Source organism: Ctenocephalides felis, unplaced genomic scaffold (assembly GCF_003426905.1).
Source record: "Ctenocephalides felis isolate EL2017-DRISC unplaced genomic scaffold, ASM342690v1 CF-g0.4_SCAFFOLD_03571, whole genome shotgun sequence".
NCBI classification, from domain to species: Eukaryota; Metazoa; Arthropoda; class Insecta; order Siphonaptera; family Pulicidae; genus Ctenocephalides; species Ctenocephalides felis.
This window is the reverse complement of record NW_020539725.1, coordinates 53965657-53992839: the sequence shown is the minus strand read 5'-3', so window position 1 is coordinate 53992839 and position 27183 is coordinate 53965657. Positions and strand designations below refer to the sequence as shown.

Here is a 27183-nt window from a genome sequence, read left to right as displayed (position 1 = left end):
AATATTTCAAATTCTTTCGCTACTAAATACTTTAACAAAGTGTCTCACCATTTTTGCAGACTCCAACTTTCATTCTAAGCCGATTATTCCCTTTAAGTTCAAATTAATAAAAGAACGTTTTTATTTAGAATATTATAATTGAAAATAAAATAATTTATTCTTTACTATCTAGTTATTCGACTTCGACACAGAAGTGCAACCCATTTTGGAAACTTTAGTTGGAAAAACTATCGAGCAAGCTTTATTAGAAGTCCTCGAGGATGAGGAATTACAATCGCTTAGGGAACAACAAGAAAGGTAAGAATATTTTTGATTATTTTTTACAAAGAAAGAATGTAGTATTTGGCAACATAGTTTGATGTTATTTTATTTATTATTGAAAGCAAGCAAAAACCTGTTTCACATTATTTTAGTTTTTAAAATTGAAAATACTTTCAACAGCCAAAATATGGATCTGTATAGAACATCAAAAAAAAAAAAAATTATGAAGCAACCGCAGTGAAATGTTAAAATTTGCGTGTCTTGACATCATAAAATATTTGTTTTACAATTTTTTTTTGAAAGCTTAACTTGCATAATTTATAGAAAGAAAGTTTTATCTAATACTGCAAAGTTTGACTAAAAATATCGATTTCAAAAGCAACTCGTTTTGACCTTTATACCACAGTCATGGAAATACCTGTAAACAGGCAATGAAAACTTCTATATAATAGAAATGAACAAAGTTGAAATAATAATTAGTTATCTTAAAATAACCTAGATAACCGTGTTTGATCAATTTTAAGTTACAAAGTTAAGCTTAATTAAAATTAATAAAGAAAAATGAATTTCGAATTAGAATATGAGAATTTAAACTCAATCGTGTATTAACAATTATTTTCAAATTATATAAAATAAGCTCCTCATCAATTATCAATTAAAAGATCGATAATTCCTATTCAATTGCAAATTTTTTGTTGTTTAAGTTAAATTTTGTTGATGCTTTAGAAAATTGCATATTTAAAAAAAATATATATATAGCCGATGAATCTAAATTATTGTTTAGATTATTGGAAGCAAGAGAAACCGAACGCGCTGAAGCAAGAAGACTTGAAGACGAAGAGAAGAGGTTACAGGAAGAAAAGGTAGTTAAATATTATGTTTCTAACGAAAAAGAAAACTTTTTTGTCTGTTCTCTGAAAAACTGAATTGTCATGTTTTGCACTTTTGCAATCTTCAAAAATGCTGGTCATGCATTTACCAAAAACTAATCAGCATGTCTCCTGATCATTCAAATCGGTTGATCCATGCTCTCAAAATCGTCGACAAATATTTGTATCCGCAAATACATACACACATCCAGTTTTTTTGAGGTATGCCAACATGTCCAGATATTTTATGATTTACTTTTTGATTTAGGATCGACGTCTTGAGCAACAGGCAGAAGCAAGTCGTCTGGATAAAGAAACATGTGAACGAGTCACAGCGGCCATGCTATTGCAAGGACATATCGAAAAACTTCTTCCAGGATTATTGGAAGTAAGTGATAAATATAGAAAATTATACAGTCTAGAAATTGCAATATTTGATATAGGATGTCACGTTTCCAGCATTTGTTTACTCAACTCAGACTTTAAGAAATAGCCTTTCTCATTACATATATTCGATCCATATTGATCAAATATCTCTGTTTTTGGTCTTTTTTCAATATCATATTTTAAATCCTATATTATAAAATATGAAGCAGAGTTTTATTTTTTTATTTCAACAATAGTTTATTAATATTATTTATTAAAAATAAATTAATGATTCTCCAAAGAATGTGCCGTGTGGTGAAGGATTCACTGGCTTGGGAGGTCAAGAGACTGCCAAATGGATTTGCAAAGAAGTTGCCTATGAACTTGGAAAAGTCGTGGACAGCAGAGAGGTTTTGGAAGGTAAAAATAATCACAAATGTTGTAGAAAATAATTAATCAAACTATTACAAAAACCTTTTTCCAAAAATACAAATACTATCTATAGTATAATACTATTGGACAGTTTAACCAAACAAATTTTAATAATCTTGGTTGCAAGAAAAATTTTAACAAACATTTTATCTTTGACTTTTTGATTAAATTACAAATACAAAACCATTATATTAGTAAAATATATTCTTTCATGAAATAACAAGTATGAAATTTACTTGATTCACAGGGTGTCTCAGAACATAACATAAAGGCGATACAGAGTGATAGTATTGACCATAAATATCATAAAAAATAGAAACAATTTTCGCATGTAGTTTAAAAATTATGAGCTTACAAAAGCAACCTAGAGTTTTGGTAATAAAGTGACCATTTTTTGGTTATTGTTGTTATTTTTTGGTAATTTTGTTTATTTATGCTTTGGATCCGTAATCATAAATAACTGTCCTAGAAGCCCAGTTTGTAGTACTTGGTTAGCCCAAGTTTTCTAAATTTAACACTTTTGAAAAAAATGCACTAATATGTTTTGGCAAGTTTATCACAATTTGGTGCATTTGATCTTTGTTATTATCCATATTATTTTTAAGGTTTTATCTTAGGATGATGCTATTAGATTAATTACCATTTTGATTAAATGCGTCAACTTTTGATTAACTCAATACAACTGATTTTATCTTTTTAGATATCGTACGTGATATTGTGGTAAAACGAGCAATCGCTTACAAAGATCTGCATGAACTTCAAATTGAAGAACTTGATGTCTGTGAAGAAGGTGAAGGTGAAGAACATGAGTCAATGGGAGAAGCTGAAATTGATTCGGATATTTGTGAGCCGATAGAAATGACTGCTCACTGATGACAAAATTTATAAAAAAAAAATATTGCTAATTTTCTGTAAATTCTTAGTAGCTCTTTTATAGACACTAACAAACTTTTGGTTAGTATTTTTTAATTATTTAAAATTTTATAAGAACGTTTATAAAAATTGCAAATCTGCAAATTTGTGCAAGTGTTTTATGCAAATTTATATATTTTTGTTGACTTATTAAAATTGAATATATTATATATTTTTATTCTGTTAACATTAATTTTCTTATAAGAATTGTTTCAGAATTTACTTTCAAATTAACTATTATTAGTAGTAATATTGTAAATAAACTAAAACTTACTCATAAATAGTATATAAGTAGTTTTTATAACTAATAAAACAATACAATTAATTATTCAAGAAGAACGAGTGGGAGAAGATTTATATTACAATATTTTTTGAATTGCAAAAAAATAAAAATAAAAACAAATTATTGTAATAAAACTTAACGAAAAAATAATATTTTGCATGTAAATCATTTGAGGTTCTGAAAACAGACTAAGGGCCCATTCGGCGGTAACATAGCCGATAACATAGCGTTGTTATGGCAACGCGATATTGTCCTTTCTTGGTACTAAAAACTGTAGAAATGCTATCTATTTGTTGTACGATCAGGCGTTTTACACATAAAACTGTATGTTATAGATGCGGATCATAAAGATGCAGTTATAACTTTCACAGCAAATAGATAACATTTTCACAGTTTTTAATACTAAGAAAGCAGAATAAAATAGCTTTGCCATAACAACGCTATGTTACCGCAGAATTGACCCCTTAACCTTAAGAATACCATTATATGAGATGAGTTCAAAAAGTACTCAAAATTCTCGGGTCTAAAGAGTCCGATTGTCAAAATTTTTGTATTTTTTGTTAAAAATAAAGCATGATAAAACTTTCAACTATATTCACTGCATACTTTGAACTGCATGTATACCAAAACAATTTTTTTTTTTTTGACAATCTGACTCTCCTGACCAGAGAAATTTTTTTAAATTTTATTTTGGAACTTAAATTGAAACTTTCAACAACTGTTTTCCGAAAAACTTAATAACAATAAAAGCAATTAAATTTTGTACCCTAAAAAGTTCTCTTTTTTATCTTGGCCCTTTCTTTTTATACTTTTTAATCAGATTTTGGCAAGTTTGCCTCATTATAAAAATGGATTAATATTATAAATGTACACACCTATGATTTATACTAAATTTTGTAAAAAAACATCGTAATCTAGAACTAGTAATTATTTAATTATCGTTATAGCTTATAATATGAAATAGGCCTATGTTATTAAAATTCTCATACATTTTTGTATAAAGTTATTTATATCCTACAAACCGATCACAATATATCTAAGCAAACCTCGTTACTAGATTGAAATATGTATAATATATGTTTGCTTATATCTTAATTATTAGCTTTAGATATAGAAAGTATATATTAGTTGCAATACACATAATTTTAATCAGTTTTTGAAAATAAATATTTTATATACCGTTATAAATTTTGTTGATGTATTTTATTTTGTGTTGTGTTTATGTTTTCGACTTCAAACAAACATTACGTTCTAGTCTCTCGAGTTGTTTTATATGTACTTCCATTTGAAGAATTGCAAAGAATGTACTAAAGTACACGTATTGTTTATAAAACTAAATAAAATTTTAACAATTTCTGTTAATGTTTATAGACATAAAAATTAATATTCATCCAACTCACTTATGACGAGAAATCGCTTATACTAGTACATTATTATTATTAAACTTGTTATTCAATTTGTTTACAATATAATTCGCTTACCTTCGTCGCCATCAAAATTCTTCACAATCACAACCATATTATTGTCTTAGATCACAACTGCACTATATTATTTATAATATTTTACTTTTTATGATTTTCAAACTTTAATTAAATGAAACAAATCAATACGTTTAACTATTAAAGAATACAAATTTTAATATCAACTACCGAAATTAACGTCAAACACGATGACGCCAGAACTGACATGAACTACTGAAACACGTTTGAGAAATGCAACAGGATGCAAGGATGCAACCATAGATAAATAAACATGAAGTGAGGCATAAATGGGAGACATGTCATTTGACACTTGACACTTTATTTTTTTTTATCTATGACTTAACATCTAGATTAATAAACATAATATTTATTTATCTTTAATCTCTCGTTTAATAAACGATGTTTATTTATTCATGATCTAATATATGAACTGAAAGAACCGGCAACGGTTCTTCAGAGTCTGCTTCTAAGTTCATTGTAGTTCAAGGGATTGCCGTGTGCGAATTGAGGCGCCAAATTTGAAATTAATAATTCTGTTTTTGAATATTACATAGATTATTTATTCGTGGATTCTGCGTAGTATGTAGTTTTTAAACTGTACCATACGCAAAAAATTAGTATACTATTGCATAAATTAGTTAAATTAATTGTAAAATTGTGCTGAAGGGTTGAAAAACCCTAAAAACTTTAACGAATATCTATTGTATCTATTATCGTTTTCTATGTTAATCGTGCTAATAATTTATTTAAACAACATTAATTAATTAAATATAATTAAAAATGAAAAACTCACGCTAATAACTAAAAGTGAGTCAAACTTGTAAATTTTGAATACAATTATTAATGTTTATCATTATTAGTGAGTCAAAGTGAATTTGTTACTGTTTAAATGTATGAATATTTTTAACTTATATAATCATCATTTTTCTTAAAATAATTTACTGGAAATCTCATTTATTAAAAGCTATAAAAAATATTGTTTTTAGAATAGTAATATAATAATGCAAAATACAACCCTTTTTGAACGAGTTGAAATAGTAAATCGATTATGAGCAAAAAAACGCCAAAAATATATTCATTCAACTTTGTTACAAAACTAACTAAAATATAGATAAATAACGAAATAATAACTTAAATGCATTTATATCTATTCACCAACTGCAGATGTATTTTCAAAATATTGATTTCGCATAGATTTCAACCTGTCCCAAAAAACAAGGCACAAGACAGTGTGGGGTGCTCCACGAACATATTGCGGTATAAATCCTTTGTAAAGACCCCGAATTCCTTCTGTATACCAAGTTTTCAGCAAACAATCCAGAACGTTTTTATACAGCAGACCTCGACCATTAGAATCGACTCCTGAAAATCAATAAATATATACGTAATGCCAATAAAAATTTGCTAAAATATGTGTTACCTTGATTATAAAGTCGAGTAGAAACAACATCAAACGGTGTCATGCAACAGACCATAACTGCACCACTCAAAAAACTTGCCAAAAATGCACATAATATTGGTTTTTCTTTAAGTTTCTGTAATATAAATTCATATAATCAATCATAATCGATAAATTGCTTAAATATGAAAATTAATTTTAATACTAATACTAAATTTATATTCCATTATGTTTGGAAGAAAATCTCTTAAGATTTTTGTTTATTAATAAATACCAAAAAATATTAGACATTCTAAAAAAATAATGGATAAGTGAATTTTGCCAATATTTTTTACTTAGGTTGCACAGTTTGTATAAACCTACATTTATTGAGGAATTGTTTTTTCCTCATAAATTTTTAGAAATTTGCACAGCCATAAAATGCTCATGAATAATAAAAAATTAAGGTATTTTTCAACTTTAGTATTTTTCACCAAGCACTAATAGTCCACTTATTATAATAAGTTCACCTCGGAATTTGAGATACCCAGATGTAAGTTTGTAAATACTTTTATATAGACACCCTAAAGTTGTCTCAAAACCTACATATGATATTGTGGCCCTACCATATGTAGGTTGTGGGACAACTTTAGTGTGTCAATATACAAGTATTTATAGACTCCCAACTGGGTATCTCGAATTCCGAGTTTTTTTACCTAATTTAAGCTTAAATGACTAGACTATAAGAAAAATAAAAAAAAAACAAAATGATCCATACAAACCGGAGATTGATTCTCTAACAGTTGTTTGCTTTTACCAAAAGTCGATAGCTGCGCCGAAGAAGCGACTGCTGTTCTAGGAATAGTGCCTTCTAATCCTCTCCACAAACCTATCAAAGTAATAAACTTTAACATATCAAGTATAAATTGAACTACTGTATTATTGATAATTAGCAAAAAAATTAAATGTAGCATGTGAATGTATTTAATTTAATTTAATGTATAATTTGAATGTACTTGGGTATAAAACGGATTGGTCAATAAATTAATACTATTAACATAGCCCAATAACTTAAATATGTCAAATATACACCTTTTATTCCATATTTTTTATAAATATGACCAAGCGCTGACAGCCATCCTCCATTGTGCTGGTGCTGATGGCCAACAGCGAGATCCACACGACTGCCAAATAATTTACAATTTAATACAAAACGACGTCCTAAATAAATATTTTTTGCTTCTCATAATTTTTTCATCATGGTACCTGCACTGAGCCTGAATTTGTGTTTTAATCAAATAAAATGGGCTACCGACTGCTGCACCACAAACTCCACATGTGGCACCGCAAAGCACTGATAAAAATGGATTCACTGTTCCTTCGGCATCTCTGGTCCAACCGGCATTGTCCAACGTTTGAAATAAACCCAATCTACGAAAAATTCATCATTTTATAAGTTGGCAAAATAATAAAAAATGTACTGATAAATAACTGTTTTTAAATTAAAATGGAGGTCAACATCGGCAAACCTAAGGTGATGGGAATCTTGAAATGAGATAAATCCCTTAGGATAACGGTAGGAAATCGAGAATTGGAAGATGTGGATCACTTCAAATACTTGGGAGGCATTTTCCTTTCCATATGAAACATTTTATTATAACTTTATGATTAATGATAGATTCTTTATACCATAAATTTTAATATTAGTCAATATAACCTGGCTTATTATGAGTTATATTACAAAATACTAGATTCTAATTTGCAAAAATTAATTACTTTTTTATAATAGTTTTTAATTTGTCCATACCTGGTCCCGTTTAGAACAAATTGAAACATCAAAGCAGGAGTCAGACCTTTCTGCAATGCCAAAATACCATCTGCCTTGGCAACCACCCACATAGCATGACCTACGCCACGGTAATGTATTGGATGAGATCCAGGAGTAGCAAGCTCGCCCTATTATAAACAATAAATTTTTGATACAAAAATTTCTGATAAATTCTCGTGAAAATAATATTTCATTGGATTGATTTTGTCTGCCCATACTAAATTGTTAAAGAGTGATTTAAAATATTTCAAACAGAAATCAAAGATAAATGATTCCCTATACTAATTAAATTATGAAAAAATAAAAAATTCAGATTGGTGATACTCAAATATTTGATATTATTAATGATTATAAATACAATACATAACTTCAAATTCTAATTTTTTCGATATTGAAGGTTTCATTATAATTTACCTAGGTAATTATAGTCAAGCAGCTGCTTGACTAGTGTAGTAAAATATAGTATACTATAAGTAATTGTATACTCTTCTTTGATTTCTAAATTTAGATCAATTCAGTTTATTCTATTATGAAATACGTTGTTTTTTTATCTTGTAACTAAAAACATATTCGTGACAAATACCCTGAGGTCCTAAAGGTTAAGTAATATTTTTTTAAAATTATGTTAATTTTTTTATTATAGATCAGTATAAAATTTACCTGCAACTGCATTCTGGTCTTGATAACATCGAATGGGTTGCTAAATATTCCTGCACCCATTGCAGCTACACCACCCAATAAAAAATCCATTTTACGTACTTGATATTAGATGTTTAGAAATATCAATTTAATTCGACATTTTACAGGATCTGAAATAAATAATATCATATTATAGTAATTTTGCATATGTGAAAAATATACTTCACAGATTTAATTAAAATTGAAAATCACAAAAAAATGTTACAGTTATTCTCTACTATTGTAATTCTTTTCTTAGATAATTATATAGGATTCTTTAGGAATTTAAAAATTTCCGAACACAAATGTCCAAAGGTGGGTTTAAACAGTCTTTTACATTGGTATATATTCTTTTACTTTCATATAATAAAATTTATATGGGTCAGAAACCCATGATTAATTATGTTATAAATTGCTGAAAAACCGTTTTAAACAATATTAATATCAAAAATTTAAATATATCGTGGTAGTATTGTAATAATAATCACAAATATATAAAATTAAATAGCAACTCAACTGTAATAAATTGTAAGTAGCGATTTACGCTAGAACTCACTATCAGCAAATTTAATAGAAAAAGGTCTAGTCATTTTGTAAATATCCGACCACATTTAATATTTGCTTAATATTCTTTGGTGGCTTTGTGGAATACAGTTTACATATTTTAAAGCCAATGATGTATCAAGCTTGATCATGCCTAATTAAGAAAAGAAAATAATTTAATACTTAGCCAGGTTTAGCCAGGACAGTTCCGGATTTACACCTTGTGTCCCGGGTTTTTCTAAAAGCAAAATTAGTCCAGGGTTTTCGAATACTTTAGATTTTTTTTTGCATAGTTTTATTGTCAATCAAAATAAAATACATTTTTTAAGATAATATGATGTTGGTGTTAATGCATTTAAGAGATTATCTCCTATGAGATACTTTAGATTTAAATTAAATCTTTGAAATTAATTGTAATATAATTAAAACTACCCATTAAATATCGGAAAATGATACGTCATGATTGAGAAAACTGTAAAATAAAAAAAAATGAAAAAAATTAAATGAGCATTTTGATTAACTGGTGGAAGAGCTAATTTTTTCAAGTTAATGATCAAGAGAATTAAACAGAATTTTAAGCCTTTATACAAGGCCTAAAAGCAAAAAAACATATGGATCGAAATATAAGAATAAGCAAAGTAAGATATAATTATTATCATAGGTAAAAGAAGAATATATATATAACAGATAATTTAATAGTAAAGTTTTGAAGATTGAATAGTAAAAAAAATTGTATCATTTTTATTTAGTTTTTTTTTGTATATCGAAAATGATTCAGATTTCATTTTTAATTCTGACTAAAGTTCTAATACACAAATATATAAAATCATATTTAAGTTATTTAGTGTAACCACCTCGGATTAGCTTAACTAACTCTAAAATCCGCTTACCTGCGATAAAGTATTTAGATCCAAGTTTTTACAACATTTCATCAGTTTTATTTTTATCACAAAATAAAATCTATCAACTACTATTTATCGTTAGTTAAATATATTATTATTAATTTAAAATAATCGAACTCTCATACGCACTCTGATGTGAAACCAATCAAAACAAATTAAAATAATTCGGCTTTGTTCCAGCATCATGTCGCAATGCCACTAATTTTTCGATGTGCCGAAAAATATCATTTAACGTGTTTTTATGATGTTCAGTAATCCCGAAAAAAACATTCAACTACGTAATTGTAGAACAAACAGACAACACGCACGAACTGATGTAGACACCTTGTGATAATCGTGGGTTCAATTGAAAAGATTCGGTGATATTTTCGATGAAGGCACTACGAACGAAAACTTGATGTAGATTTTTTTAAATAAAATACTGTAACAATTATTTTGTTTAGATATTTATAACATGTTTATATTTATTTAACTCGTTACAAGCAAATCTTCGACTCTTTGGATGATTTTAATTTTGTTTTCCAGCCTCAATATTTACGAACCAATGTGTTCGTGAAAGCATGTGTAACATACGAATCTAAACGAGTTCTAGAAATAGAACGATGGATTTCATTTCGATGCAACGCATTTGCCACAGGATAAAGTTCACATTTATAAAAAAAAATGCTGCCTATACAAACATTTAAAAAACACCGAATATTATAGCAATACTGGCTGACCCGGCAAACGTTGTTTTGCCATAACAAATGAATCTAGTACTAGTGAGGTGCATGGCATCGTGCTTCAAGGCAAATTGCTGGTACTTCCCGTACCGTAATTAAAAGTCTTGGTATGGAACCCAGAAAAAATTACACAAAATGTGTACACATTATTAAAATCTCTATAAAATATATGATAATTTGGACATATGTCCAATAAACATTTCTGACCGCCAAATGAGATTTTTTAACTCACTTTTATCGAGAGTCCATAACCGCTGGGCCTGCCTTCCCAAAAATTTAATCAAATCTTTATCTTGTCAATACAAGTAAAATGTTTGCCCGAAATCGTCGACAAAAATTTGTAACCGCACACACACACACATCCATTTTTTCTAAGGTATGCCAAAATGTTCAAAAACCTTTGAAATGTAAAGATATATACACATTTTCGTTTTTTTGCGATTACTATAACTGGCCCTACAAGAAGTTAAAAAAATATTTCGTATAAAAATAACTGATTGCCAATAAGTGAAAGAGGCACCAAACAAAAAATAATGTATAGTTTACCCACTGCAAAGCATGCCACATATGAATGATTTCGGGTCATATTAGTAGTATTTGCAAGAGCCAACCTGATCTGAACCGGATTCTATTGAAATTGAATTCGCAAATTTGAAGATTCAAGATTTTGAAATATTATTAATAATATTTCAAAATCTTGAATCTTTAAGGTAATTACTTAATTTTAGGTAATTACCTCGCTTTTATTAATTTATTAATTTTTGAATTATAAAGCAAAATCCGGTCAGTCATTTTTAAATTATATTGATATGCTGCATGCCCGTCAGCCAATTTACTAAGATTGAAAAAAATTAAGAAAATTTAAAATTTCACAGCTTTAACATAGATTTGTATAATACCTAGTTTCCTACCAAAAACTATTGTATCTTCAGATTTTAATATTCAATCTATATATTTACTTCCCGTAGGGTAAGTTACTGTAATCGTCTACAAATCGAAATTGAAAAATTTTGCATTTCTTCCAGTTTTGAAGGTTTCTGAACATTTTGGCATACCTTAGAAAAATGTGTGTCTGTGTGTGTATACAATTTTTCGTCCACGTTTTCGAGCGCAAAGATCAACCGATTCGAATGGTTAAAAAAACATTCGATTCCTATTAATAGGGAGATGTGCTGATTAGTTTTTTGGCAAAAGTCGGTCCAGCCGTTTCGGAGTTACAGAGCAAAGAGTGCAGAAAATATAAAACGAGTTTTTGAGAGAACGGAGCATCCGATTCGAATGATCCAAAAAACATTCAATTCGTAATGATGGGGAGAAGTGGTGATAAGTTTTGGATATACGGAGCAAAATGCGCCAAAAATAGCAGTTTTTGAGAGAAATAACCATTTGATTCGGATGATTCAAAAAACTTTCTGCTTGTGTTGACAAAAAAATTGTTAGAAACGAAAAAACATTTTATTTTATTTCAATTTTTTTAAAATTTGCAGTAAAAAATATTTTTGAATATCGAAAATAATTTAGATTTTCAAAATTTTAACTCGTTACGGGAAGTTCCAGCAAGATGCCTCAAGGCGCGATGCCATACACCACTAGTTTTTTTTTGTAAAAATTGCTCTTTATGCAAACCTTTTATGAACTATAAACTGTTTGTGCGCTTCAGGAAATATTTGTACAATGTACACGGCTTTTAAATTTTTGAAATAGGAACAATTAAACAACCAATTGCGATATCATGAAAGTTTTGAAATACAGAAAAAAAACTTATTCTCCAACAGTATTTGTATTTATACAAATTTCTTCATTCTTAATATTATTACTATCTTAAATCATTACTAACTTACTTAATTGCTTAGATCTAAATTAAATAAATATTACAAATCTGAATTAAATATTAATTAAACCATTTAACAAATTCATACATGAGTATTGGTAATCAACATTTTGTTTTAATTTATGAAAGCACATAAATTGATAAAGTAAACGAAATGATTTATATTTAAAAAGCACACATAATAAAAACAATGTGATAGCTTTTATGCTAATTAGCTACTATAAATCTTAATCTAGCAATCAAGTTTTGTAGAAAATTTGAAAATATCTTACCTATCACATCTTTAACACTCTCCATAGTAAATGCATTTGCAAAATTGGACCTTCATAACTACACAAATTTGTATAGTACTACTAGATATAACACTTTTCTACAACTATACTCCATTTCTGTAATATTTCCAGTGAAAAACAAGTTCAGATCACATTTCCAGAATAAATGTTTAGGAAAAAACATTTATTATAATTGATTAGTAATTGTTTAATATGCATCAAATCATAATCCAATAAAGTATTTCAAGTACAGATCATACATTCTGAGATAATAATTTTTCAATATCAGTAATATATATACACAGTTTAAAATTAGAACCAATATACATTATCACCTCTATGATAATCCGAATCATTACATAAGATATTTATGATAATATGGTTCCTCACTAGTGTTTATAGGATTGACAATATTTAAAGCAATTGGTCTTGGTGGCGGAGCTAACAATTGAGTTCTAAAAGGTACTTGTTGTACATCATACATTTTTAAACAGTCTACGCCAGCAGATGGTACAACTGGAACAGCTTGATTTTTATCTAAAGGTGGCATCAGCGACGTGGCATGATGTAATGTTGTCGAATTATGATGCTGTAAAGGCAAATTTGTTGTTTGTTGATGGATTGGTAAGGGGTGATTTATAACTGGCTGATGCTGGTGAACTGGTGGGGGCTGGATAACATTTTCACTACGCTGCTCATTTTGTTGATTTTGCGCTTTTCTATTGGAAATTTGTTCACCTAAATGTACCTTCTTCTTATGATTCATCTGCAAAGACATACAGTAATCAAATGTATTAAAAATTTTAACTAATGGTTTAAAACTTGCTTATTTATAACATATAAAAATAAATATACTTATATGTAAATATGTTACTTTATACCATTTTTGCTTTACTATTACTTACCATATCACGTCCACGACTAAATGATTTTCCACATATATCACAATGATGATTTTTGATACCAGTATGAGTTACCATATGTCTACTGAGATCTCCCGGAGTTATGAATCCTTTATTGCATACAGGACATACTTGGTCCCGAATACCTTTATGAATTTTTTGATGAGCTTGAAAATTGCCTAGTGCTGAGAATTGTTTGCTGTAAATAGCACATATAAGTTATTTTGGTTTGACAAATTGTTGTATAAGAATATACATATTCATAGAATAACCAATATTATGCCATTCATTTTTTAATATTATATATTATTCAAACATTTTACCTGCAAATTTCACATTGGAATGGTTTTTCTCCAGTATGAGTCCTAATATGTATAGCAAGATTATGTTTTTGTGCAAACCTACGTGTACAATATGTGCAAGCAAAAGGACGTTCACCTGTATGAGTTCTGCAAGAAACACATTAAATATAATTAATGAACTTAAATAAATAATTAAAGTGAACTAAATGAAGTGTAATTCAATGTAATCTTATCACCTTATATGCATCTGCAATTGTGCAGCACATTTGAAAGTTTTTTGGCACTCATAGCAGGTCTGAGGTACTTTTGGCAATGTTTTTGGTCCACGTTTTTTGCACTCATCAGGAGCTTTTCTCTTATACCTTGTACGTTTTGGTGTTTTTTCTGTAACAACCAAGAAAACCAAGATTATTATTAGATATATATATATAAATATAATCATACAAAATTCCACTACTAACGTTTTCTTAGCTTTTTTATCTTTGGAATTTTCATCGGAGCCATTTCCAGTAAGAGTTGGCCAAGGTTCATCAGTCATTGTTGCTACTTCCTGCCCTCTAAAAAAAATTAGTTATTATATTAATATACAAACATAAATTCTTATAACATATCAAAATATTTTATTGATTGAGAACAGTGAGTGTATGAATTAATATATTTATATACTTGATATAAATATAAAAACTTTCTATGTGAAATATATCAATATTTATAATAGCCATAGATTTTTGTATATGTACTCACAATTTCCTCATTTCCAAACCTAAGAAGTGTCTTAGTCGGGCATCAGAATTTTCACATTGTTGTAGAAAATGGTAAGCCACACCTAAACGATATATGCAGTTATTGCATATTGAAGGAGGCATACCATCATCTTTCAAAACCTATATATTTTAAATCAAATATTAGTTCATAGTTTATATATAGTTATATACTACACTAGATAATTGAATTTCTCCAAAATGTGTGGACCACACTTTGTGAATATTTATTTTTGATATAATAAGGTTGACATAAAAATAGTTTAATATCAAAGAAAAATTTGAAATATTGAAAAAGGCAAAGAAGAAAATGATATTAAACATTTAAGATACAAAATAAATCAAATACATAAAAATTCAAATAGATTGTAATACATTAAATTAATAGTCTTTAAACAAAATTAGCCTTTTTGTTTAAAAATTAAATCATAAAAATATTAGGCATATCTGTACATTAATTAACAATTATAGGCAATAATGTTAATACAACAAGCAATAACAAAATATAATATGCACTAGATATATATATATATAATTAATAATATAACATATAATATACACCAAAAAATAATAACCTTTATTTTGGCACACATCCACATCATATGAGAAGGCATAACAGCAAAATCCGTGCTAAATAAGGACATTGTAGCACCATCTTCTAAACAAACACGACAAAGTTTAATAACATCAATTTCCATATTTTTAATTTACAATCAGGAGAATAAATAAATAAAACAATTAAGTTTTTACGTCTGTCAGAAAGCAGTTTTTGTTTACTTCGTATCCTTTGAGTCATAGAGTATTCCACAGGACGAAGCTTTGAGCTTTATAGATAGGACACAACATGGCGGTTAATATTTTTGAAAAGCTCGTTGTCTTAATAAATGGAAGTCATTTATTTAATGTTATTATATATATACTAATAATTCATGCGTACTTATTATTATAAATTTAAATATGTACTTATTATTATGCATTAAATAATTTAAATTTAAATCATTTATTTTTGAACGCCTTGCGCCTAACTTCGTGTTTGTGTTTTTTCGTTATTTTTATTCTATGTTTTTATCTGGTTGGTAGAGAAGTTAGATCATGTCATAGATGGCAACACTTTCTCATTTCAAATTTTGAAGGATAATACTCATACAGAATTTATAACCTCAAAGTTGTGGAAACAAATTGGTCCGTGAATTTGAAACAATTGAGATAAATTATAAATAATAATGTCTATAATTTTAAGAACATATCGACGAGGTTCAAGGCTCCAGCCTGTTTTATCTCGCCTTTGTAGTACTGAGACACAACAACCAAGTGAAACAGATAAATCCAAACTAGGTGGCTTTGCACAAGCTTTTGAAAAATATACATCAGAGAAAACCGAGGAAAAAGTAGAAGAAAAGCAGACATTCGCTGCCTTATTGAGAAACTCTAAATTTATTGATGTAAGGAGTGATATTAACTTATGTTTATGTGATTGCTTGAACAGAATTCGTATACATATCAAAAAGTTATCAGAATAATGCTCATATATTATTCCATCATTACAATAAAATTAATTCCACGTGCATTTTGCATTTATATCTTAATCGTATATTGCACGTTACATGCATATGATTTTGTTGTTTCGATTCCATCTATATCGATATTAATTGTATCGTCTACTATTAGATATAAATATAAGAGATATTTTAATTTATGATTCAATGAGTGTAGTAATCAATATTGTATTATAACATTCATAATTGTCTAATAGTATTTTTATCTATTATAGCTTGGAGATCCTGCAGATAAAATAGTGACTGGTAAAATATACCACATAGTCGGTGACGATCTATATATAGACTTTGGTTGGAAATTCCATGCTGTATGCTCTAGACCTCAGAAAAATAGCGAGTATGTATTCGCTTTTGAATATATTTTGAATGTTACTTCATTGTATTTAAATTAAATTAAAATTGTATTTCTATTACGATTTCATTTTCAGAGATTATGTTCGTGGTGCACGTGTCAGGCTTAGGGTAAAAGATCTTGAATTATCAACGAGATTTTTGGGATCTGAAAAAGATTTGACAATATTAGAAGCTGATGCAGTACTTTTAGGACTAATTTCATCGCCTGCTCGAAGTGCTCAAGCAAATGCAGAAACAAAATAAAAGAATTTGTATCAGGATTATATAGTTAATGCATTGTAAATAAATAAATTATATATATTATACTTAATACGTAAATTTATTTTATTTTGTATTTATTTGAAATATTGTGAGGGATAAACGAAATCAATACTAATAGCAAATTAGGTGTTGGCAGTATTTTGTCTTAAGGCAAGTTGCAAAAACACATAGTCCATTATTCCAAATTTCAATGAATTTTTATAATTAAACCACATTTTTGGTCCCATGGTGTTTTTTTGGGATGTTTGTTAAGACCATAAACTGCATAAAAATTTTCATCAAAGTAAAAAAAAAATTCAACAATTATATGCTATCAAATATATCAATCTAACTAGAAACTAATTATATTTCCAACTGATTTCTTTTGAACAGTTTTAAAATCGGATCAGAATTTTGGGATAAAACATGAATGAAAACTTTTGCACTTCCGAATGAGTATAAAAATACTTTTATCTTTTTTGGCTGAGAAAAACGTTGTGATATTCCAATTGGAATCTTATTTGAAAGATTCTGCATTAACTCATTTATCGCGGAAATGAAAACATTAAAACCAATCTCCAATGAAACACTGATTGCCTCCTAATCTACCGATAATTATCAAATAAGTTAGAAGAAACAATCGTCACCTCAGATGCAACAAAAACTATCTGGATTATGCAAAGAAGGTCTTACAGTCAAAGCCATACCAAAACAGCAGATATAGTCCAGTCATTTAAGCTTAAATTAGTTAAGCTTAAGTTAGTTAAGTCTGTAAATACTGTATATTCACACCCTAAAAGTTGTCTTAAAACCTATATATGTTGCGTACACCCTACCATATGTAAGTTTTGAGACAACTTTTAGGGTGTAAATATACAGTATTTACAGACTTACAGCTGCGTATCTCAAATTCCGAGGTGATTTTACTATAATTACTGGACTAATAAAACTCTTATTTATTCGTTAAACTGTGATGACCGAAATGACTAATTGAAGTAGGTTTCCTAAAACTCAAAAACTAAAACTGTTAGGTAAAAATTAGAGGTATATTTGAAATTAGCGTGCAATTCTAACTAGTAGTTTTACAAAAAAAAGTTCGAGGAAAAAAATAAAAGTGCCATTTTTGTCACGCAGTGTAATCAAAGTAGCCTTTCGAAAATTCGAAACAAATTTTTATAACGTTTTTCAAAAATGGCATCGCAGCATTTTTATATTATTATTTGAAAGTGTATATAAAAGCTTGTTCAAAATTCTAAATTGTTACTATGGCAAAACTTTATAAATACCTCAGTTTCCCTGGAGCTCTGGCTTTTGTGAAGAAGTATTTGAGAACAGAATACGATAGATATTTCCTGCTGGCTCTAGTACGCGTGATTCTAGTGTTCCTGCCGCAGACAGGATACGTGCATAAGGATGAATTTTTTGACTCCTTCGAGGATGCTGCTGGTTAGCGCTTGTTATTTTGTTTTGGGAATCCTTTTGTTGGATAATCACATACTTGAATAAGAGATGGTAACGATCATCATTATTCTTATATGCTTGATACGCAAAATCGTAAAATCCTACTTCCTACATACAGGTATACGTTTAAATGATATTATGCAAAATTATATTGATTTTTAAGTACTAATATTATTACACTCTAGACATAGAATATATAACTAGTTGGTATTGGTATTTTGCCTTAAGGTAAGTTACATGAACTTTCCGAAATGTGTAAATAATCGACTTGATCAATAAAAATAAATTAATTTATGGGTGATGAAACGTATTCCGAGTGGATTTATTACACATATTTGAAAACGAACGAACACGTTAACTTGGAGTATTTTCTAAAAACAAATTTTCAAAAATCAACAATTTTTATAATCGAACCAGTTTCCGTAGGACTTTAATGATTCAGTATGTTCTTTAAGAGCAAGTACTCTATCGTTATTCCAAGAAAATCGTCTAATTTTAATTTAGCAAACATAAAAAACTACTTATTTTCTCAAATTCTGATAAATTTTTAAATGCAGAATTGTGGGCAAAACGTGAACGAATTTTTTTTACTTTTTACTGCTATTTACAAAGACACGGCTCGGCTGGTCCTCGAGATACATCGAATGCAACAACTAACTTAAACAACTATTGTATTATTTATTTTTTCAAGATAACATTCTAGTTTAAGTTAAAACGGCTTCTTATGCCAAGATTTACACAATATACGAGAAAGTTCTCTTGAGAAGACTAAGTTTTGCGGTAAAACTATATGATATTCGCTTACCCCGGTTATGCGAAGATTTTGACGCAGTAAAAATGCGCAATAAAATAAATTTTTAAAAATATTTAATTTTTTTTAATCTCAGAAAATTGTTAAAAAAATATATATTCATTGATCAACAACAAAATATAGTCAATATTATCAAATATTACAAATAGATATACAGGGAGTCCCATATTTTGTGTGAAAATTGTAAGCTTTTACCTAGAGGTTTGGTAAAATTATGACTGTAAGCGCCCGGTACAATGTTTATTAAAAAGTCAATTAAAAAATCACTACACACGGACACTTTATTACCTCAAAGGACCAGATATAATTAATTATCAAAAAGGCTATATCAGACCTAAAATAACATAGAACTGAATGGAAAATAATAACTAGTTCATAAATTGTTTATATTTAATTTTAGTTAGTCGTATTAGATGTTATCGGGTCAAGGTATACATACAGAATGAATAATTTCTTATAACTAGCTTAGTACCTATACTAGGGTAGGAAATTATTTTATCATGTCAGGTAGACAAAGATGGATGAATAAAATTTGTGAGGCTCGAACAATGACTATTTTTCGGTTTTTTGGTTAAACTTTGAAACCGTAACCGTAAATAATCTAGATCTACAATCAAAAACAATAACAAAATTGCTTCTAAGTTTAAGAATTTAATACTTTTTGTTGAACTATGAATTTAAATTTTTTTAAATCAATTGATTTTAGATAAATTTCATAAAAAATGGCGCATTTAATAAAATTTGTAAAATAAAAAATACTAAGAAAATTTATTATTAAAATTTTTTGAGTAAAAAGTCAAAAACCGAATAATGACACGATTTTTGCTAGTACATTTTACTAGATAGTTTTTATGGTATTCATCTTCAGGTTGATTAGTATTCGATAAATCTAAAATATTACAAACTAGGTGATGCACTGGGCGTAGATTCAGCAAGAGGATGGCGAATAGACGCTGAAGGCGTTCCAAATCGTCATATTTTCTTCCCGTTGGCTTTGATTGGAGGACCACTTTTTTTACTAAAGTAAATATCTAATTATATAATAAGTTATGGATATTATAGAGTTAAACGTTCTTTATATCATAAAAAAGCTAAAATATTTTGTTACCCTTCAGTTTTATTTATCTTATCTTTAGGTACATTCAAACCGCCCTGAGTTACATATCCGGATTTCCAGTTCAAGTTGTGACCCCTTACTCGACACTAGTAGCACCAAGGCTACTGATGTGCCTTTTGTCTTTTTTGGTTGATTATTGCATGATTGGAATTTATGATACAATAACACAAAATAATCCGAAGGCAGTCTCTTACAGAGTTAGAAGATTGACATTATTAGCTGGATCAGGAGCTATGATAATTTATGGAACGCGTACAATAACAGGAGCATTGGAAATGTACCTTTTTACTGCTCTTGTTTATGAGGTATGGCAATTTATTTATATCAATCTTAATAAAGAACTAGTGGTGTATGGCATCGTGCCTTAAGGCAAATTGCTGGAGCTTCCCGTACCAGAATTAAATATTCGAGCGATAAAAGTCTAAATCAATAAATCGATCGATGATAACAATTGTTTTAAATATTTTTAAGTAATTTATAATCACTATATATTTTACCGTTCATAAAATATAGAGTGAGGATCTTATGGCTCAAAACACTTGAGAAAGTTTACATTAGCAAGAGGTGGCGAATAAATCCATCTGATGATATATTTCTTACGATTAGAATAACGCATTTGAAATATACACATTTTCAAACTTAATTGTAAATTTGAAATTTATATTTAAAGTATAAAACTTTGTACATTTTTGAAAATTTTGAATTTTTTTTTCTGAAAATTTTGAAACTTGCTTGAACCGTATAAGTAAATAAAATTAACAATCTTGGTACGGAACCCAAGAAAATCCACATATTTAAAATCTCTAAGATATCTGATAATTTGATGTGTATATATCTGATGATCATTTTTGACCGCCAAATATCATTATTTTTACTTTTTTCTGTATCTTCGAAATTGCTAGACCTTACTAAAAATTTTACCAATTCTTTATTCCATCAATACAAGCAAAATGCTTATTGAATCATTCAAACCGTTATCCCAAAAAGCAAATTACCGGTTTTGGCACTTTTTGTCCCGTATCTTTGAAATGGCTGAACCTGCCTTTGCCGAAAACTAATCAGCACGTCTTCTAATCAATAGAAATCGATTGTTTTTTAATTCATTCAAATCGGTTGATTCGTGCGTTCGAAATCGTGGATAAAAAAATTTATCCAAACACACACACAAACACACACGCACATACATCCATTTTTTCTAAGGTATGCCAAATTCTAATTTAAACATTTTATTTTACTAAAAATACTGCACTATAATGCAAGAAAGGCCAACGCACCTGTTCTGTTGGTCGTCTAGCTATTGACAATGGTCTCACGCACCATATGCGTGCGCAGTGGAAGACGTATATAATATTTTCATATCTTTTCTAATTTTCAGGTGACGCGTTCTATATGTCATTCCAACGCAAGTACAGTTATTATTCAAGAAGATGAGGTGAAAGTTATTTCTTATACCCAGAACGAATTTGCGACAGCAATGCCGATTGCCGCTTTGGCGGTTTGCGGTTACTTCAATCGGCCCGGATTTGCCATTTTTGCGGCTTTTCCAATAATTGCGTGGATGCTGCGAACTGAAAGCGAGAAAAATGAATTGGGAAATGCATCTGTAGTGAGTGGGAAAATAAAAATATTTATAGCAACCGATAAATTTAATAAAATTATAATTCATAATATTATGCAAAATTATTTACCACTTTTGAACATATCGATTGAAAAGCTAATCACAGTATTATACCATGAAATAATTGCGTAAGATACTACTCAATAATCTTGGCAGTTACTTTAAATTTTGAAGTCAAATATATTGTTAAATAATATTAATCTGAACAATAATAATACAAATATCAATGATTTTTTTTCAAGGCATTTACTCTCGCAAAACGCGTATTATCTTTGGCTCTGGGTGCTGCTCCACCTTGCATAATTTTGTCAGGGGTGGATACGTTATATTATGGAGCTCCATCACCATATAATGAACCTATTGCATTTGTGAATCAACCTGCAGTGGATGGTAGTGACCCAAGACCACCTTGGATCCCATTTTTCAATGCAATATGCCTTTTCAATATACTTGGGATCGTAGCAATTTGGAGATCCATAAATACTACTATTTGGTAAGAAATCATATAATAATCAATCAATATATCAATGTTGTTGGATATTTCTGTATTTTGTTGCCAAATTGATTCCATAACTACAACAAATTTTGTGACAATCAATATTCCTCCAATCATTGTTATCGTATCACCGTTTTGATATGGAAATTGCAAATTAACATAACATAACAAAATGCAGATCATTGCATGTTCCATGTAGACTGTTAGGACTCATTTTTGGAGAATCTATAATTGTTTTCAAATTTTGTTGAATGTAATCAAAAGAAATTATGAATCTATAAATCATGCTAATTGACCAATGATTTCTAATATTGCTCATTTTATTTATTCGTTATATTATTGACTCATCTGACCAATATGCAAAAGGTTTTGAAAAACGTTGTTTAAAAAAAAACACAAAATTACTCTCATAAATCTCTATGAGAAATCTAAGAATTTTGCTCACAATAAATTTCATAATTAAAAAAAATTAATTAATATTTCCATTACTTTTTTACAATTTTTATTCTTAAATTATTAGTCTTCTGGTGAGGAAAAATTATTTCGCCGGCAAACGGATGGAAGCATTTCTCACATGGTGTTCTGCTGGACCAATATTTCTAATGGCGATTTTATCACCATTTGGATTAGGAGCAAAAGAAGACCACTACCTACTTCCAGTTTTACCATTATTTGTTCTCCTGAATTGTGATATTTTTGAATATTACCATCATTATAATACACAACCAACCAAACAGCCGAGCAATGAACAGAAGCAGGAACAAACAAAATCTACAGAGGACAAAGAAATTACAAGTAATGATTGGAATATAATTTAAAAATACTTCAACATTGACGCCAATATTAACTTATCAAATTGTCAAATTTTCAGATGCCAAGAAACGTCATTCGAGTTTTTCAAAATTTCTAATAAGACTTTGGGTTATCCTTAATTTTATATTTGTAGTATACAATGGCCTTCTAAGAGATGCTGGAACTTTTCAACTAATTCAGAAGCTTCACAATGAAATTTCAACAGCAAGTATGAAAATGATTTTTATCACATTTATTTTATCATATTAAACTCCCTATAATATTACACAAACTCAAAGGTTATGATTTCACGAAGCTTAATTTTTATTGAATTTGTATGATTTCACAAATAAATCGCAATTATATACATTTTATTTTCCAATATATAAAAACCTTCAATAGAATATTGTGCATCTTTATGTACACAAATAAAAGTCTCTATTTGCCCATTATTTTCAGCTTTCACAACAAACACGTGTGTCCTTTTTATATATTTCTTATTCTATATCTTCATATTGAATGTAAGACCTTTGGAAAAGATATTCCCTTTGACTGTAACTAAATACACAAGAGTAAACATAAAAATAAAGCCCATATGATCCGATTTATTTACTGTCCTCGGATACCCAATTATATATGACTTATCTTCCACTTTGATACGATTTAGTATTTTATACGAATTTACAAATTTTGAAAAGAAAATATAGACAAAAATTAAAAATTTTTAGTATAAAAATCCCCTGCATGTAAAATTCATCAGTTAGGATTTTGTGTAATATACAGTTATAATGATTACTTATATTAGTAATTTATTATGAACATATGATTTTTCTTTCCTTCTTGTCACTACGATAATAATATATGTATATCTAATGGCATTTTTTAAAACTTTGTTTTTGATATTTGAAATCGCTGGAACCTAGCTTCACAAAATCAATCAATTTTTTCCATCGTCAATGCAAATAAAATGTTTTTTAAATAATCCAAATCGTACACTTCATTCTCTCTAAAACTGAATTCAAGTTTTTTAAATCATCCAAATTACTTCATTCTCTCTAACACTGAATGTTCGAAACTATTAGACCTGCCTTTGACAAAAACTAATCAACACGTCTCCCTATTAATACGAGCCAAATGTTATTTTAAAAGTATTGAAATCGGTTGATCCGTGTTCCCAAAATTTCAATTATATACATACATACATACACGCACATATCCATTTTGCCTATGGTATGCCAAAATGTTCAGAAACCTTTGAAACGTAAAAATACATACAAGTTTTCGTTTTCGATTTTTTTGCGATTACTATAACATACCATACGGAAAGTTAATTAGTTAAGAATTATATATAAAAGTAAATATATATGAAAAACTAAAGTGTGAGGGATATTTTAGCTAAACGAGGCCAGTATATTGTATTGATGTAAAAAATATATTAATTTATGTTTTTGAATAAAACAAAAAATGTTTTTTAAGGTGCACGTCAAATATACGTATGTACATGTCGCGTTCCCTCGATTCCCGTCGCTCTGCTCGGTCTTCCCAAAGAACCGGAAGACTTAACGCTGCTGTATGGCGGATCCGGAGGCCAAAGGCGAATTCGCTACGGAAGACGAGTCTACATGAACGAATTAGGAAACTGGTATGAATTAAAATTAAAATTTCATTTTGTGCCGCTTTATTTAAAATACATATGCCTAATCCTGAAGAGAAGAAATTATTTAAAAAATAATTTAAATTTTGAGATAAAATATTGACGCTTTGGTTATTGATAGCATGTAGATATTTAGATCCAAAAATAATAGTTTCTATAGATATATGTCTTCTATAATGTTTTAGCATTCACGGCTAGTTCGCTTTTTAGCATTTAGAACAAAAATGGAGATTGGATATTATTGTCGGCAAACATAATTTTAAGTTCCCAAAAAGCACTATAAAAAATTATATTTGCAATGAAACGTTTTTTCAGAACCTATTAATTTTTCTTTTTTAATCCGGTGGAGACGCCTTGTACTTTTTGCAAGAACTTTCATATAAAGACCGTTTCAAAATAATGAAAAAATTCAATATTAATCTATTAATCTATTATAACCCATTTTGAAATAACAAAAGTATGAAATTATTAAACTATATTTCTTATATTCTAGTACGATTCAAGAGCTTCATCGCCGTGTGGTCGCATTATTGGATATGTGCCGCTTGCGCTATGGAATTCACGAACGTCGCTGCACCATCATCGCCGCTTTACCTGGCACTTTGAGTGATGATTACGAATCATTAGTTTTACGCAGGTAAAAATATATATCTAATGATAATATACAAATATTAAATAAATTATGATAAATTAAATACATAGAACTAAATATCATATATGCCTTTGATGGAATGAGACAATAGTTTTTTTGCAAAGTATGGTGTCTAGTTTGATCTCTTTACATAAAACTAAGGTATAGAAACAAATAATTATAAAAATTTGATTTACCCTAGAATAATATTTTGACACTTTTGGCTACCTGGAATGAATTGCTTCTAAATGATACTTTCACTTCATACCCTAAGACTTTGATAATAATATTATTATTATTATTTGTGGATTACAACTTTTTTCGCAATTATTTAGAAGCAGTAGCATTCAACTGAATCACAATGTGTGTTTTCAATCGCTTCTAACATTATACATTAAAACTGATTTTTGTAATTAATACCCAACCCATAACTTATAAAAAAAACGAGTAATGCTTTGTTTCATAAACTGCAAAATGCAAGCTTTCCAACTTCATTCAAATTATTAGAGGTATTTTATTGAATAATTTTAAAATCACATACATGAAAAATATATTTAGTAAATATTTGTATATAAAAAATCATGTAAGAAACTTTGTTGATTCCCGGTCTGTATTTTTTACCAATATATAAACGATATCTATTTACTTCTGGCTGTTGATGACTGACTATGTCAATAAATTTATTATTATTATCATTTCAGAAGAAAACGCGATGGTGTAAAATTGCAAAAAGAAAACGAATTTTTCCCACATGTGAGTCCAGGTTCTCCTGCTTCAATTACGGAGGTTATGAGTGCCGGAGCAAGTCAGAAATTTTCCCTAATGATGTATACTGCACAAAGAACTACTAAGACCTGAGTGTCTCATTTTGCTTTTATTTTTATACGTTAGCTGCGTTTGTCATTTACAAATTTTTGATTTTGTCATTTTTATTTTAATATATTTTTTTAAGAATATGACGAATTGCATTATATCTTAAGTAAACTCTAATGATACTTTCGTACATTTTAGCTAAAATATCTATTTTTATTTCAGTATTGAATTTAGGTAATATATTTAATTGATATTTAATAACTTTATTAATTTATTGTCACTAATTTATTAAAATATCTCACTCGATAATATTTTCATATATTTGCCAAATTACTTTTTTTGAAAATGGTTTAAAAAAAACTACTGCCAAATTTCTTGTTTTATTTAAAAGTACAATCTATGCAAATTTATGATAAAATAATTATTAACTTTATTTATTTATTAAAAAATTTGTCCAAATATTTCATTGGGATGAAAAACTAATCGGGATATTTGTAATCGATTGTTTTCACATTCATATAATTTATATTTTGTGAAAAAAATACCAAAGTGTTAATCTAGATTTGTTTCACATTATTTATACATATAGTTAATTTTTGATATTTGGTAAATCCTTATAAGTGATTTATACTTACTGCAAAATGAATTTAATTAATGTAATCGAGTTAATCTACTAGCATTTCTTTATTTCAGTCAGAAATTGAATGATAATTTTTGAGCACCACATGAATACTTTTATCTTGGATGAAAACAGTTAGTATTTGGCATGTATTGAACATAAAAGAAATACTTAATTCTAATAATACTTATTATTAAAAATGTTATCACTAGATAACGTTGTTACGCCTATTACCGTCATATTATCTGTAAATTTACTGCTCTAAGCTCAGCTTTGATGCGCGCTTGAGTTCTTTATT

General features: G+C 28.5%; 4 protein-coding genes across 4 annotated transcripts; 2 read left to right on the top strand and 2 right to left on the bottom strand.

Moving 5' to 3' along the window:
- Positions 1-5751: 5751 nt before the first annotated feature.
- LOC113386273 (solute carrier family 25 member 35-like) lies at positions 5752-9943 on the bottom strand. The gene is made up of 8 exons (XM_026624063.1): positions 9922-9943; positions 8471-8619; positions 7790-7938; positions 7249-7413; positions 7075-7166; positions 6765-6871; positions 6025-6139; positions 5752-5966 (listed from the first exon to the last, which is right to left on the bottom strand). Exons 2-8 carry the CDS (start codon positions 8558-8560, stop codon positions 5752-5754), a joined length of 933 nt encoding a protein of 310 aa, XP_026479848.1. The 5' UTR covers positions 8561-8619; positions 9922-9943.
- A 3170-nt stretch (positions 9944-13113) lies between these two features.
- LOC113386272 (zinc finger protein 235-like) lies at positions 13114-15422 on the bottom strand. Its single transcript, XM_026624062.1, has 7 exons — positions 15299-15422; positions 14707-14846; positions 14424-14519; positions 14199-14345; positions 13984-14109; positions 13664-13859; positions 13114-13524 (listed from the first exon to the last, which is right to left on the bottom strand). The coding sequence occupies exons 1-7, from the start codon at positions 15419-15421 to the stop codon at positions 13114-13116; spliced, it is 1239 nt and encodes a 412-aa protein (XP_026479847.1). The 5' UTR covers position 15422.
- A 430-nt stretch (positions 15423-15852) lies between these two features.
- LOC113384514 (28S ribosomal protein S28, mitochondrial-like) lies at positions 15853-16887 on the top strand. Its single transcript, XM_026622238.1, has 3 exons — positions 15853-16165; positions 16495-16616; positions 16708-16887. The coding sequence occupies exons 1-3, from the start codon at positions 15947-15949 to the stop codon at positions 16874-16876; spliced, it is 510 nt and encodes a 169-aa protein (XP_026478023.1). The 5' UTR covers positions 15853-15946; the 3' UTR covers positions 16877-16887.
- A 1251-nt stretch (positions 16888-18138) lies between these two features.
- On the top strand, positions 18139-25020 carry LOC113386271 (GPI mannosyltransferase 4-like). The gene is made up of 8 exons (XM_026624061.1): positions 18139-18319; positions 20054-20168; positions 20282-20567; positions 21638-21868; positions 22123-22373; positions 22897-23171; positions 24645-24810; positions 25008-25020. The coding sequence occupies exons 1-8, from the start codon at positions 18139-18141 to the stop codon at positions 25018-25020; spliced, it is 1518 nt and encodes a 505-aa protein (XP_026479846.1).
- The last annotated feature ends 2163 nt before the right edge of the window (positions 25021-27183 follow it).

Bases quoted from the DNA above. Each gene is read 5' to 3' on its own strand.
- LOC113386273 (XM_026624063.1), bottom strand. From the start codon at position 8,560: ATGGATTTTTTATTGGGTGGTGTAGCTGCAATGGGTGCAGGAATATTT. The intron at 7,939-8,470 runs GTAAATTTTATA...TGTTTATAATAG, and splicing joins AGACCAGAATGCAGTTGCAG to GGCGAGCTTGCTACTCCTGG. The intron at 6,872-7,074 runs GTGTATATTTGA...TTACTTTGATAG, and splicing joins TAAAAAATATGGAATAAAAG to GTTTGTGGAGAGGATTAGAA.
- LOC113386272 (XM_026624062.1), bottom strand. From the start codon at position 15,421: ATGGAAATTGATGTTATTAAACTTTGTCGTGTTTGTTTAGAAGATGGT. The intron at 14,847-15,298 runs GTTATTATTTTT...TAAAATATATAG, and splicing joins GGATGTGTGCCAAAATAAAG to GTTTTGAAAGATGATGGTAT. The intron at 14,110-14,198 runs GTGATAAGATTA...TGTTTCTTGCAG, and splicing joins CAATTGCAGATGCATATAAG to AACTCATACAGGTGAACGTC.
- LOC113384514 (XM_026622238.1), top strand. From the start codon at position 15,947: ATGTCTATAATTTTAAGAACATATCGACGAGGTTCAAGGCTCCAGCCT. The intron at 16,166-16,494 runs GTAAGGAGTGAT...TATCTATTATAG, and splicing joins GAAACTCTAAATTTATTGAT to CTTGGAGATCCTGCAGATAA. The intron at 16,617-16,707 runs GTATGTATTCGC...TTTCATTTTCAG, and splicing joins AGACCTCAGAAAAATAGCGA to AGATTATGTTCGTGGTGCAC.
- LOC113386271 (XM_026624061.1), top strand. From the start codon at position 18,139: ATGGCAAAACTTTATAAATACCTCAGTTTCCCTGGAGCTCTGGCTTTT. The intron at 20,169-20,281 runs GTAAATATCTAA...TCTTATCTTTAG, and splicing joins GGACCACTTTTTTTACTAAA to GTACATTCAAACCGCCCTGA. The intron at 22,374-22,896 runs GTAAGAAATCAT...TTAAATTATTAG, and splicing joins TCCATAAATACTACTATTTG to TCTTCTGGTGAGGAAAAATT.